Below are 14,607 nucleotides of genomic sequence, written 5' to 3' on the forward strand. Positions count from 1 at the left end.
TTGTAGAGAATGGTAAATAATGGATCAATAAAATGATTAGAACTTAATTATAAATAACTAAGAGATGGTTAGATGCTCTAGATTGAGTAGGGGATGGTGGAGGCTCTGATACCATGTGGAAAGCAACTTACAAAGTGTAGAAATGGATTAAACTCATGGTTTTAGCACAATAGAGTATAATAATGTTTACCAATTAGATTAACAAAATAATGAGGAATAATATGAGATGAACACACACAAATTGCATTAGATGGGTGCCTCTTAAATAGGTTGAGAATGAATCATCATAATCTCAATAATTTGCATTCATAATTATGCTTAATCAAGATCCCACTAATCAAGGACCACGTCCCCCCACTTTTAGGTGCATTAAATACTTATTATTGACTACAACTCATCCATTGGCCCACTTGAAGGAGGCATCTCTAGTTTGGTATTGATTCTTATTCACATTGCACTCTTTTTTATGCATAAAAGCTACATCAAATCCACCTCTATTATATTGCACCCTTCATCCCTTGCCTTTCTAACATAGTCATCATCAATAAATGTAACAAAATATGATGAACCTCTTTGAGAATTGTAGAGAGGATTTCCAAATATCACTTTGAATCAAGTCGAGCACATCATTTGATCTATATGCTTCATGCTTTGGGAATGATGTTCTTGATTGTTTTCTCATCATGCATGGCTCACAAACACTAGATCATTGTTATCTTTGGGAAGACCAAGAATCATGCCTTTATCATGAATTGAATATTTCCAAAACTCAAATATCTAAACTTCTCATGCCACTATTAACTCTCGTCATCCCTTGAAACTATCACAGAATGTTGGTCCACAACACAACAGAGTCAAGATTACAAGCTTTATCATTGCTCGCTTCATGAGCAACATCCTTCAAGTTTCTCTCCATGTCCTCAATGGACAAGACACTTGCCTTTGTTAAATGCAACTTTTATGTCGTGATTTAAAATATAGATCATGAAAAGTAAGTTTCATAATCATTTTATAATTAGTAAGTTCCTTAATCATGTCATAATTAGCAAAGCGCCTTTGACACGTCCTTTCTCACAACTTTACTTGAATGCACCGTGAGCATGTTGAAAACAAGTACACTCAGTGAGATGGCATGATGGTTCATAAAGACCATTGAAGATAGAAGGATCAAAATTCAACCTAGAACTAGTAAACATGCTTTATAGCATACCTTGAGAAAGACAAAGAGGTACATGACTAAAGAATGATATGTGAAAGCTTGTTCTACTTCCAAAAGAAAAGAAACCCACATCGAATGATGTCCTCCTTCAACTATTGGTGGAAAAGTTGGAGTCTATTAAGTACACTTTGAACTCGAATTTTGACACCATGGTCACAAAGATGGGAGTTATGGAGGAAAGGTTGATTGAACCCATTAGTCAACTTCAAGTCGGCAACCATGAAGGGAGGAATAGTGGGCATCAAGTTGACATTGGTAGGCAAACCTTTCAAGAAACTTATGTTGAAAGCCATAGGGAAGGAAAGCAAGCTTGGCAAGAGGCTTCCTTGAAGACTACTGATTTCAACATTAAGGCTTCCTCAACCGGACTCATGATCATTGCATATGGAGGACTATGCTCATCAATGGTGGAGACATATGATCAAAGAAGGGAACATGCCACACTCATGGGATGAGTTGAAGAGGGAAATGAATTTGTCATTTATTTTGCCATTGGTACTTGATAGGTACCATGAGGAGTGGTACGAGCTATCTTAAAAAGGGATGTTGGTGAAAGAGTATATCAAGAAGTTTATGAAGCTTTCAATGTTTGTGAAAGGATTGAATGAGGACATGAAGATGAAAAATTTTGTGCATGGTTTGGATTTAGATATCAAGGCGGATGTTTTAGCCCAAAGACCAAGCACTATCAAAGAGGGCATGAGATTGGCAGAGCTTTATGAACCCAAATATAAGAGATCCCAACCTATGGGTACCATAAAGGACTCTTCTAAGCCAACGATCACTCCTTCCTATTTTGACAAAAGCTCTCTTCCTTTTACCCAATCGTCCATTCCAAGATTCCCTACCGTTTATGGAGGTGGACAGCCCAAGAGTGAAGCTCGTTTTGATGCAAAGGAAGAGAGTATATCCACTAGGAAGCCTCCTTAAACCTTCAACAAGACTTAAAGGATGGATGACCCAAAGATTGATAAGTTAAGAAGCAAAGGCTTATGCTTCAAGTGTAAAGAGACATGGTCACCCGAGCATGTATACATAGCTAATAAGGTTGTAGCCACCATGATTCTCATGGATGGAGGAGAGAATGAGTTAAAGAGTTTTAAGGACTGCCATGAAGAAATACAAGTTGAAGAGTCACATAAGAATCACTCTTTCATAAAAGAGCGTGATGCATTTCCATTTGACCTCGATAGGGTAAAAAATTAAAAAATCACACCTTTAAGAATGTATGAGTGTAATCAGTTGGCGAACATATATTCCTTATAACGTTAGAAATTTAAAAATTTGGGACGAATCTTTTGGATTTCTTAAAAAGAATAGTAATACCTAATGTATTTTTGATAAATATTTCTTAAAAATTTATAAAAAGTTAGACAAATCTTTAAAAAAATGTATTTTTAAAATAGCCAAACAATTTTAGAGATTCTTTAAAAATAGCCAATTGCCTATAAATAACCCTTAATTTATTCCTTGGATCCCGGTGGTTGGAATAATGGATACATTGTGAATGACACGACATTTCAAAAGGATACATTTCCATTTGACCCCGATGGTGGTGGGATTCATCTATGGGAGAGTTGTTCATGTTTTTTTGGATTTACCTATGGATGGGACATGGGAACCACTTTCTTATGTGCAATAACAAGGTCTATTATTGAAGGATGTGACTTGACCGTTTGGCATGCATTATATAGGCGTTTATGACTCCTACAATGGAAGATGTGCACTATGGAATTTTTTGGACAGATTTGATATGGAAGCACTTTTGGGAGTCTTTTGGTGATCTCAATGAGCTCTAATGGTTACTATGATGGTAGTTTATGATGTATAGATGCTTTGGCATCATGCACATGTCATTTGGGACTCATTTTGAGGTGTTTTCATGAGAGATTTGCAAGTGGTTTTGACATCGACATGGACTGTCATAACAATCCACTATACTTCAAGAGCACTTCTTTCATTATTGGAGGGTCTAGTTCTCATTGCTTATACTATGGATTCATGGGGGTTCAAACTACTTCCACATGGCTACTTTTGGAGATCCTACCATTGTCTTGTACATATAATGGAAACCTCTCTTCTCATTTATGTATATGGGAGATATGGCAATTTAACACATGACAGATTTTGAGAACAAAAATCTTTGGAAAAGGGATGGTTTATAATGGAGTAGCAACTTTAACAGTCAGCTTAGGTTTATGGTCATAGAGCTCAAGTATAAAAGAGGCTCATGGACTCTCATTTGCAACCTTTTGATACTTTTGATCATATGACTTTTGGAATATACATTGGAGCCTAGAGCTACCTTACCTTGGCTTATGGAAGACTATTTCCATCCTTTGGTGAAAGGCTAAATCACTCAGGCATTATATGTGATTCTTGCTAATTGCATGCTGATCCACATGATGATTTGTCTAAAACCTTAGCTTATGGTTACTTCATTTCAATTGAATACACCCTCTTACATAGAGAAAAGGATAAGCCTGTGCGAAAAGAAGTTGTGCATAGTTGAGAGCATTTGAAAAATTCAAAGAAATTATTCTTTCACTCTCACTAAAGATAGGGAGATTTCATATTCCAAATCTCTCCTTGGGACTCATGTGAGAAAAGATGAAAGGGTGGATGTACTTCACTTTTAGAGGAATGAAGAACATGCTATTCCTTGTGAAGATGGTGGGGATCCATGTAATTCCTTGGTGAGAAGATCCCTCTTACATAAAGAAAAGGATAATTCCTCTCTCTCTCTCTCTCTCTCTCTCTCTCAGAGCACGTATTTCCACTCTGTTGCAAGAAAAAACCTCTCTATTGGTGTAGCCGAAAACTTGTTGCCAATGGCTGCAAGTTCCATCACGCTCTAAAACGCAAATCGAAAAATGAAACACGCTGATGTTTTGCGACGGATATTGAAATTTCATTAATTAGTTAGAGAGAAAACCTTCATAAAACTATGAAGACAGAACCTTAATAAGGATTGTTGCCCTAGCAAAAATAGTCATCATTCCTAATAGCTATGGAGATATGAACCAACAGCGACCTAGGGGGACTGATGTTTGCAGCGGTTATTCGAAATTTCATTAATTAGTTAGAGAGAGAATCTTCATAAAACTATGAAATAACCTTAATAAGGATTGTTGCTCTAGAAAGAACATTTATCATTCCTACTTACTATGGAGAATATGAGCCAACAGCGACCTAGTCTGTTTGCTAATTTCTCTCTCCCTCTCTCTCTCTCTCTCTCTCTCTAACATCCAAATCTACCGCAAAATTACTGTGTCCAACTCTCGGGCACTCGACCTCAAATGGTAAATAGGGGGCAATGTTGTTCGCTGAAGTTGGATTTTATGAGAAGACATCAATTGTTTTAACTAGCCTATATGTTGATAGGTTTCTCCTCCTTTGGTGAGGGAATCCTCAATGTATCACTACTCTCTGCTGCGCAGCATCATGAACTCTATTTGATTATAAGACTAATTAGTGATTATGAGAGTTTTATGTACGCAAAGCCATGTTTGTACAGGGAAAATGTCCACAACATTTTTTTCTAAATAGTTTTTAAAAATATATATGGTGGTAGTTTTCTTTGTGCACTATTGGGTTATATTTTATGATTTTTATAGTAAAGCACAACCAGAAGGTGCCAGGTGCCACGTGGTAAGGAGAGAAAGGAGGAAGAGAGAGGAGAGGAGAGGAGAGTAGAAAGAAGAGAGAGAAGAAAAAAATTGAAGAGGGAGGGAAATCAAATGAACATAGGGGAAGAGAGGAAAAAATACAGAAAGAAAAAGCAAGAAGGGGGGAAAATAAGGAAAGAAGAAGAATTGAAAAAGAAAAAGAAAAGGCAAAGAGAAAACAATTTTTAAAAAAGAAAAGGAGCTAGGAGAAAAAAGAAAAAAAATGAAAGAGTGGGAGAAGAAGGGGAAAAAAATCCAAGAGAGGAGGAAGAAGAGAGAAAAGAAGATCGATAAAAAAAGCAGAATTGGTGGGATGCCCACGAAGTCCATGCCCCATTATGTAGAATCCCACCCATTGTACATACACACGACACGAGGGTCTAAGACCGAGCATAATGCAAGTTGTTGCTCCCCCCAATACACGGGCAACAATGTCTAGCACACATTTGGTGCAAAATACTAACCCCCTTACATCAAGACCTGACTGAGATGGCGAAATACACAATGCACACCCCTCGACAAGTGGTGCATCAGCCTATATGCACCCTGAATAGGATGGTCATCCCACTCTTATACACATGTAAAGACCTCCAATGCCAGGGTCAATTCCCCATGACAACACATGCATCTCCTCCCCTTGTGCATACAGACATTTTGCAAGCTATAGGAAGGGGAGTAGGCATGGAGTTAAGCTCCACAAGATCAGACCCAATACGAGAGACCCAAACCAAACGAGATCTTCAAGTTAGTGAAGAAATTCGAAGGTGTAGGAGATCCTATCCCCATCACCTTGAAGTGTTCGAACAAACCTCTGCAAGACGACTCAACAAAGGTCCATGCCTTTGGGTTGTGCCTAGACAACAAGGCCTCTCAGTGGTTTTGATTACTGAACCCAAAACACGGGCACTTTTATGACTTCACATCAAGTACCTTGATTCCTGTTCGAGGAAAGGAAAAAGTTGAGTGACAAACATATAATGGGTCGTTCTCTTGAAGGATTGCAGAATCTAAGATTGCATGATCTTTTGCTCGTAAAAGAACCCGCCTTGTTGGACCAATGCTGCAAATGGGCCATCTATCTTAAATGATCACGTGTGAGAAACTCAACCAGATGAACGACACGTGCCAATAGAAATCTTGTGCTGAGCCTCCTGCCTAACAAGGCCAAAATGAAACATGAGGGAACACCAATTGGCAATGTGACCATAGAAAAGTTCAGTGCTTTGCTTGTTGCGTTGATGCAACAACAATTCCCAATCCATTCCCAATGGAAATTGAGTGCTTTGCTTGTTGCGTTGATGGAACAACAATTCCCAATCGATTCCAAGTGGAAATTGCATCATTGTCCCCACAGAGCAATGGTCTGGTGTGCACTATGTCAACACACATTCACAAGGGACCATAATGTCCATCGCCAATGCTAAGACCTCTCCTTTTTTGTGACTTTTGCAAAGGACATCATGGCGACCATGGAACAGTGGAATGCCAATAACCACTTCCCCTGACCCATTGCAAACCATTGGCATCGTGCTTGCTCCCCCCTATGGTTGTGGCTCCGCTCAGCAGGGAATCTAAAACTGCCTAGTGCGTCCATTCCGCTTCACGTCCTACAGACCCACCACCCTCGTTCAAGGGTAACCGTAAGTGACCCAGGAAATACCAAAGCATTGCCGAATGGTGAAACAAAGCAGTCCAAGAACACTGGAATCCTTGAGATAGGTGCTATGCAACCGCATGTTACTCTCACGAAGAGTAATCTACCATTACACATGCCTCAAATTGACCCAAAATCACTTGTACACACCATACGTACACTTGCAGGGAAACCTTTGTTGCAGTGTTCCCATTGCCAAGGACCCCTCCAGCTAAAGGAAAACTTGTGCAAACAAACGACAAGCCCACCACAAGTGGCAAAAAGGAAAAACACTCAAAACATGACAACATAGCTACCATACGAAGTGTGAAAGGTTCGACATCAAAGCTGGCTAAAGGCAAACATGTGCAAACAATCAATAAGCCCACCACAAGTGGCAAAAAGGAAAAGTGCTCAAAATAAGTTTTCCAACAGAACTCTCATGGAGATGGCATGTTGCATGATTAAAGGCCATGATTTGCCTCATGTTTTTTGGTTGGAGCCATTCAATGCTAAAATCTTTTAAAAGTGATGCAAGGTAAGGTGGAAAGGGAAAGCGTCTCAAACGTATCTTTAAAAATATCGAGAAAAGTAAAGAGTCAAAGAAAGCAAAAAAAGCTAGAGCATGAGGAAAGCAGAGAAAAGAAGAAAGTGGATGGGTTGGAGAGCAAAACAAACTTGACTTGGAGAATAAGTCCCCACCACTTGGAGGATAAGTCTCCAATAAACCCAGCACCACCTGACTAGCCTCACATCAACTTTAACAACTACTTATATGCGCCGAATGTTGTAGTAGGTAGAGCCACTTTCTGGCGTACGGTTCGTGAGTCCCTCCCACAAGCGGATTTTTGGTGCATGGGTGGTGATTTCAACATGTTAGTGTCGGCACAGGACAGACTCGCAGGTGGCATGCTTAACAGTTTTAGGCACAGAGTACTCGGCCTAGGAGGAGTTAATTCTAGCTTTGAGGAGATAGGACCCTTGGCATTTAGACATAGCACCAGGAGTCTATGCTTCTTGAGATCCGACAAGAGGAGCACATGCCCCAATCTATCCAAATTAGACCGGTTTTATGTCGATGAGTGGGCTTGTGGATAAGGTGGCATGATTGGTACTCTAGTAGGTAATACTTTCTCCAATCACACACCCGTCATTCTATCCCTAGAGGATCCATGGTGGAGGTAGGACAAACATCTAAGCACCCAGAGCCCAGACAACCTTATTTAGGATCCCGAGATTTGCAGCAAGATAGAGAAGATTTGGGAGAGTCCGGAATTTCACATTGGTTTAGCTGCAAGAGCTTTGAATGCAGACCTTGGAGAGATCAACAATTTATCACAAGATGCCGCACAGAGTAGACTGGCTAGCTTCCGAGAGCAAGAGAGAAGCATCCGTCCAAGCCTAGCCTCCTTACAACGGCTTCCGGAGAGTACCCCAGACAGCCCATGGATTGAGGCTCAATTGGTTACAGCCTATATAAAGCTTAGTTCCACCAAGAAGCTAAGGTACCATGCTAGAGCCTCTGTTTGGACCTAGGCGGGAGATAGGGTCACTAGAGATTTCTTTGAGATTTCAGCCCCACATAGGTGGAGGGATGGCATCCGTAGGTTGTGAGGCCAAGATGGATCCATAGTTGTGGTTCCCCTTAGGTGCGAGCCATTGCCACCGTCACCGGTGGCCCCCTATCCTCTTAGGTGCTGGACATGCCATTGGGTTTTGCGGCACACAAGAGACATAGTCCCTCCCGCTCTCTCGGCTTTCCTATTGACACCCTTTACTATAGAGGAGCTTGCGGAGGCTCTGACAGCACTCCCCAAGGGAAAATGCCTGGGAGAAGATGGGCTTCCAATTTCCTTATTTCTTCCGCATTGGGATCTCATGGAAGTCGACTTCAAAGCTACCTTCAATGAGATTATGACCATGGGATCCATGCCAAATAGGCTGTCAGAGAGATTGATCCATTTGATTCCCAAGGAGGGTGGTAACAAATTGGAGATTCGGCAGTGTAGGCCCATCACCCTCCTAGGCACTGGCTACAAAATCTTAGCCAAAGCCATCATCCGACGACTGCAACCTCTCCTCCCCGATATGATTCATGGCACACGGATGAGTTTCGTCCAAGATCGGAGCATTCTGGACATCATCTTCACTTTTTGGGAGGTGATCGCTTTGGTCGAGTTGAAGCAGCAGGATCTTATTGTTCTCCTTCCTTATTTCTTTGGCATTGGGATCTCATGGAAGTTAACTTCAAAGCTGCCTTCAATGAGATTATGACCACGGGATTCATGCCAAATAGGCTGTGAGAGAGATTGATCCATTTGATTCCGAAGGAGGGTGGTGACAAATTGGAGGTTTGACAGTGGAGGCCCATCACCCTCCTAGGCACTGCCTACAAAATCCTAGCCAAATCCAACAGCCGACAACTGCAGCCTTTTCTCCACGATATGATTCATGGCACACAGATGAGTTTCGTCCAGGATTGGAGCATTCTGGACAATATCTTCACTTTTTGGGAGGTGATTGGCCAGGTTGAAGCAGCAGGATCTTATTGTTCTCCTTCTCGATTTTCAGAAAGACTATGATAGGGTAGATTGGGGCTTTCTTCTGGAGGGAGCCATGTGCCAAATGGGATTTCTTGAGTAGTGGGTCCACGGTGTTTTTGGGCTCTATTCAGCTTCACACAGCCAAGTTCTCATTCAAGGAGCCAAAGGCAACAGATTTCTACTTTCTTGCTCGGTTTGTTCACTGGCACCTTATCTATTTTTATTTGTTGCTGAGGCCATGAGAAATTTTCTCTCTGCTTAGGAGAGAGGGCTTCAAGGGCTGCGTCTTCCCATTTGCGCGCAGGAGGAGTTGCTTGATTCAGAGTTTGCCCTATCCAGAGATGAGGAGAATCTCTAGAGATTGGCTGAGCACAAGTCATGTGGATTCTGGGTTGGCTCATCTCCCACCCCAACTTGGAGGCCAGTTGAGGATTTTCAATGGATCCCGAGTGGCACTCCACTTCGTTACCTTGGATGCCAGGTTGGTATCGATATCTCCTTGGAGCAGTAACTAGCCCCTCTTCTTCTGAGCATTTGGAAGAAGCTGCTATACTGGAGTTCAAACAGGCTTTCCTTAGGTGGTGGTGAACCAGGTTCTTCTCGCCACCATGTGGTACATCACCTCTTCTTGGGCCTTCTCCCGGGCTTGCATTGGTTAGGTTCAATGGTTGATCCACAACTTTCTTTGGGCTGGTAGCGATGGGAGGCCTGCACAGGCCAAGGTGGCCTGGAGAGTGATCATTAAGCCGTGACACAAGGGAGGGACTCTGTAACTTGCCCGGGAAGAAGCACGGGAGTGGATGTGCATCGCTTTGACCATGAGCACAATTAAACATTTCGGCTTTTAATCACAGCCATTGAACAATCCACAAAGTTGAAAATAAAAGTTGCACAACTGACACCCAATCGAGGCCGGAATGGGACGACCCCCCCCTTGGAGTATTTCATTATCCAAGGAGAAATATAACATGTACAAGCTTTGAGGGCCTTACTCTCCCCATGGGAGACGCCGGATTATCCATATACAATCATAAACCTGTCCTTCATCCAATATGACTATCCAGCATGTCCTTCAATAGGCACACAAACATGTATAACAGCCCACATGGCTCTTCCATACGCGCATAAACTTGTATGACAGTCCATATGGCTCTTCCACGAGCACATAAACCTGTAAACCAACCCATGTGCTCATAAACCTATAAACCAGCCCATGTGGCTCATCCATGAGCTTATAAACTTGTATAACAGCCTGTATGTCGCATCCATGGGTGCCAAAACCTGTAAACCAGCCCATGTGGTTCAGCTTGTATATCACATAAAACCAGAAATTTCAGCAAGCTTTAGGACTGTTTTGCTGAAAAAAAACAGCCATCCGGGGTGTGCAAGATGGTGTAGAGTAGTGAAAATCATCTTCCCCAAGCTGGATATGGCTATGGTGGGCTTAAAAATGAAGAGAAATGGAGAAAAATCAGAGTTTTCAGCCTCCAAAAACCTGCTTGAAGCTCAAGCTGGCCTAAGAGATAACTCTCTCATGTTCAAACAAGCAAGAAAATGCTACAATGCCATGTGTAGAGCTGAATTGACAAGTGTGAGGACACTTGTCTCACTTTTATCCTCTTATCCGCCGCATGTCTGAAATCCAAAGGCCGAAAATTCCACAATCTTTAGCTCTAAAAATATCCCAGATGATAGCTAATTTCACATCGGCGCTTTGGCAATACTCGATCTCTGTCGAATTCAGGAGGTAATGACGCGAACAGAAATTTCATCGGAGATTGACGAAAATAGCAACTTTCCCTAAAATTTAGGAGATGATCTCTGTGTTCCACCACATGAGAAATACATGTAAGCACCATGTAGAAACTTGTTTTATTGCTCGATCTCCCCCAAATCCTCAAGAGTTCGCCATACATACTTTCCACTTGACACTTGAGCTCCAAAACCCATCTCTGTGTCCAGGAAACCGTCTCGAGTGCTTGGATCATGCTACGAACACTTGGTCCTCTATACTAGATAATCCCCCATTCCCAAAGCTTGTACATTCTTGATCTTTTGGGCATCCAAAACCCATCCACACACATGAACTTTGGAGATGCCCAAAATGATGACATTTCTCCCAGCTTTTAAAAGTTGTCCTCAACTTTAAAGCTTCAAACCATATATCAAGATATAACCATGTCACAAAATAAATGGGCAAGAATTCTGTGGAAGAAATGCTAGACATAGGCACAAGATCCAACTGTGTCTCAATAACCAATATCAATGAGATAATCATATGCCAATGAAAATCGCCAACCACGGGTACAAAAGCAAGAGTTCAATGTTCCCTAAGTAAAAAAAAAGGAGAAGACTGCATGAAGTTTAGCACGGCAAGTCAATAAAAAATAACATACATGGCATCATGATGCTCCTCAGTGGGACCATGGCATCTTCTTTTCCTCTCCAGGTCTTACATGGCATCATGATGCTCCTCAGTGGTTGAAATGACCTTACATATTGGGGTGATTCTATCCTTTTCTGGCTTATAGCTGTGATTGTTGTATGTTTTTTCATACTTAATAAAAATCTCTTTCTGAAAAAAAAAAACATACATACATACATGGAGAAGAAATTTAGGGAATCGGGAATTTTTAAGAAATCCAGTCTGTATGAACTTTTACCTTCGAAAGAAAATGAGATTTTGGTTTAAGCTCTTGCAGATTTGTCTTCAGTCTATTGTAGTCACATGTTATCAATGCCAAAACCTTGTAACTTTGTTTCAATCGCTGATCAATAAAGAGCAAATAATAAGATGTAAAAGTACTCCAGAAATTTGAAGAACTTAAACAAAAACAACAAAATCTTAAAGCTGATGGTGTCTCAACAAACATTTTTAATCACATGATTTTGTTTTAAGAGCTTTGCAACTCTGTCTTCAGCGCATTTGGTTTTGTCATGAAGCATTCTCTCTCTTTCCATTTTCCAACTTTCCTACACAGGCAGCCATATGGAATCCAGAGTGAAACAAAACCTCACACAATCAATGCATCTGTTTTGTGTATACAAGTAGAGATTAAATTTGTTTTGGTTAAATGATTTAACAACTATGATAATGACGAATGACTAAAATTGCACGAGTTTTTGTGAATGCTCACAATATCCTGCTGCTTTGGTAACACATCCACTACCACGTAGGACCCATAGAATGAACTGATAATCAGCTTCCACTCCCCGTGCTTGTAGCAATGTTTTTCTTACTTAGAATCAACCAATTACTCCTAGGGCCCAAGGCCAAAGAGATTTTCAATGGCTGCTCAAATTTATGCTCTGTACCAACTAGGCAAGCTGAAGTATAAAATCTCATCTAATCTGAGTCAAGGACCTTCCAATGAGATGTCAGTCTCAACAACCCTTTAATCTATGCGATAAGAAAGTTGTTCTTGGCTTCTGTACCTGACGCACTACAACCACATGGTTAGTGGGGCTTAATCTAGCGTTAGATGATTTGAGGATTACTATAGCACTGTGATTACTTGGGTTAAGGTTTATTAGTGTTATCCCATAAGTTATAGCATTGTGATTACTCGCGTTGAGGCTATTTGTGAGTCAACGGCTATTTATAGGTTGATTGAGGCTATATAAGCGGGGTGAGCCTATTGTGTGGACTACCATATTGTTTTGTATCCTACCAGGGTGGTTGGATAACGGGAAGCCTGTGCCTAAGCCTGAGAAATGGTCCATGGATGCCTTAGCCTAAGGGGCTCAGGGTGGTCTACAGATGTGAGCCTACGGTTCGGAGTTGAGCTACCTTGCTCCGCTCCTATTTGGTACTAATCTTGTTGTTTGTGTTTAGGGAGAGCTTGGGGGATCTTACAGCTGGTATCAGAGCAAACCTAAACACATGAAGCGGAAAAAGCAAGGTTTGCATGTCTCACGCATGGTTACAAGTATGTCAAGGATCCCAAGTATTGTTCTTGTGGATTTGCTAGGGTTTTGATCTCAGTTTCTGTCACACATATGCTTGAATTGTGTGGTTTGAGCATAGGAAAGAGAGAAAGCATGCATAGAGAGATCTTGTATGCAGAAAAGCATGTGCGTCCATGGTTGTTTTGCATGTGGGAAATCCTAAACGCAGCAAAAGCATGCTCATGTTTGTGTGCATAGCCGTGGTAGGGCTGGATTTATGAGTCAAACATGGGACTGCATGTCAGAGTAACGCAGGGCAGCTTAGGCATTCAGGCTGCTATCATGTAGGCAAGCATACATAAGTTCCGCCCGTGTGGTATGCGGGGCACACACACATGAAGCGGCGGCACATGCTGGTCTGCCTGGGCTGGACAGAAAATGCGCAGCAGCCCCACACGTGCAGCAGACCAGGCTGCACTGTATGGCATCCTGACATGGCAGCCGTCCAGCTTCTAGCACGTGCAGGCAGGGCAGGACACCATGCTGTTCAGGGCGGCTAGATTCAGCAGGAGGGAGCAGCGCACAGGGAAATCACACATGCAAGGCTTTAAAAAGCTACATGGCTTTTTCGGAAAAAGCATACACAGACTTTTTGGAATTTAGAGGTGTGTCATTTGCTTGTTCCAACGCACACACTAGGGAAGGTTTCACCCTAGGCGGTCAATGCCAATCGGGAGTGCCTCTGCTGAGGAAGCTCCCATAGCCGCTGTAAAAAGGTAACTGCATGGAATAGGGCCTCGGTTACTACTGGTGGGGCACCTAGCTCAACCCAAACAATCCCATGTGCTACTGATGATTTGCTCCGAATCATGCGGGCAATCATCATAATCAATGGTCTCTCCATTTGCCTCCATCCCTCATCTGTCCCTCTCTGAGATCTGTGATGCATATTGGACCCCCGAATTGGAGCTCCGTACAGGAGGGTCGGTGTGACAAGCGTATCAAATAGCCACAATTTGGTGCGTGGCTCCTGAAACTGTGTGTGCACATTACCTCTCAACTGCCCCCAAGGTTGCATGCCCTCGAGCTAATCTAGCTGCTGCTACCTCCTTCAAGGAGAAACGCGGTCCTGTGAAAGTAATTCCCAAGTAGACATATGACCTGACGTACTCTACCGGCTCCCCTTGGAAAGTGAACTGAGGCTCTGATCTCGTCACCCATGCCTATGTGGTGTTAAACACCATAACCTTGGTTTTCCCAAGGTTCATTGTCAGATCTCTTTTTCATTTATGCTTAAATTAAATGTTTTTTTTAAAGCATGTCTCTCTCTCCCCAAAAGAATGATCTTTCTTATGACTCATTCTATATTCAAATCAAGCTTCTCATGAAGCAATTCTCTAATTTCTATGCTTGTCAAATTAAGGCTAAATAAGTGACTTTTTATGCTTTTATGCTATTTAATTCATAAAAAAATTAGGAATCAAGTCCATAATTGGATATTGATCCAATTATCATATGACATTACTAAACTTTATATTTTCAAAATTATTGAGAATTATCAGTAATAGCAACACCGAAGCCATGGCAAAATTTCTGAAAAAATTAACACATAAATCATTTTCATTCATAATATGAAAAGAGGACTTACTACCATAT

The 14,607-nt window shown here is 41.7% G+C and overlaps 1 protein-coding gene across 2 annotated transcripts in view; it reads right to left on the bottom strand.

Moving 5' to 3' along the window:
• LOC147624253 (uncharacterized) overlaps positions 1-14,607 on the bottom strand; it is a 57,130-nt gene that overhangs the window by 1,136 nt on the left and 41,387 nt on the right. For both annotated transcript variants that reach the window (XM_086819916.1, XM_086819915.1), the window contains exons 4-5: positions 11,935-12,036; positions 11,727-11,831 (exon numbers count right to left, since the gene is read on the bottom strand). In XM_086819916.1, coding sequence (XP_086676042.1) covers positions 11,727-11,831; positions 11,935-12,036 — 207 coding nt within the window. The remainder of the gene's footprint in view (positions 1-11,726; positions 11,832-11,934; positions 12,037-14,607) is intronic.

The sequence above is a fragment of the Cibotium barometz genome, chromosome 25 (assembly GCF_041138505.1).
Source record: "Cibotium barometz isolate CiBa-2024 chromosome 25, ASM4113850v1, whole genome shotgun sequence".
Taxonomy (NCBI): Eukaryota; Viridiplantae; Streptophyta; class Polypodiopsida; order Cyatheales; family Cibotiaceae; genus Cibotium; species Cibotium barometz.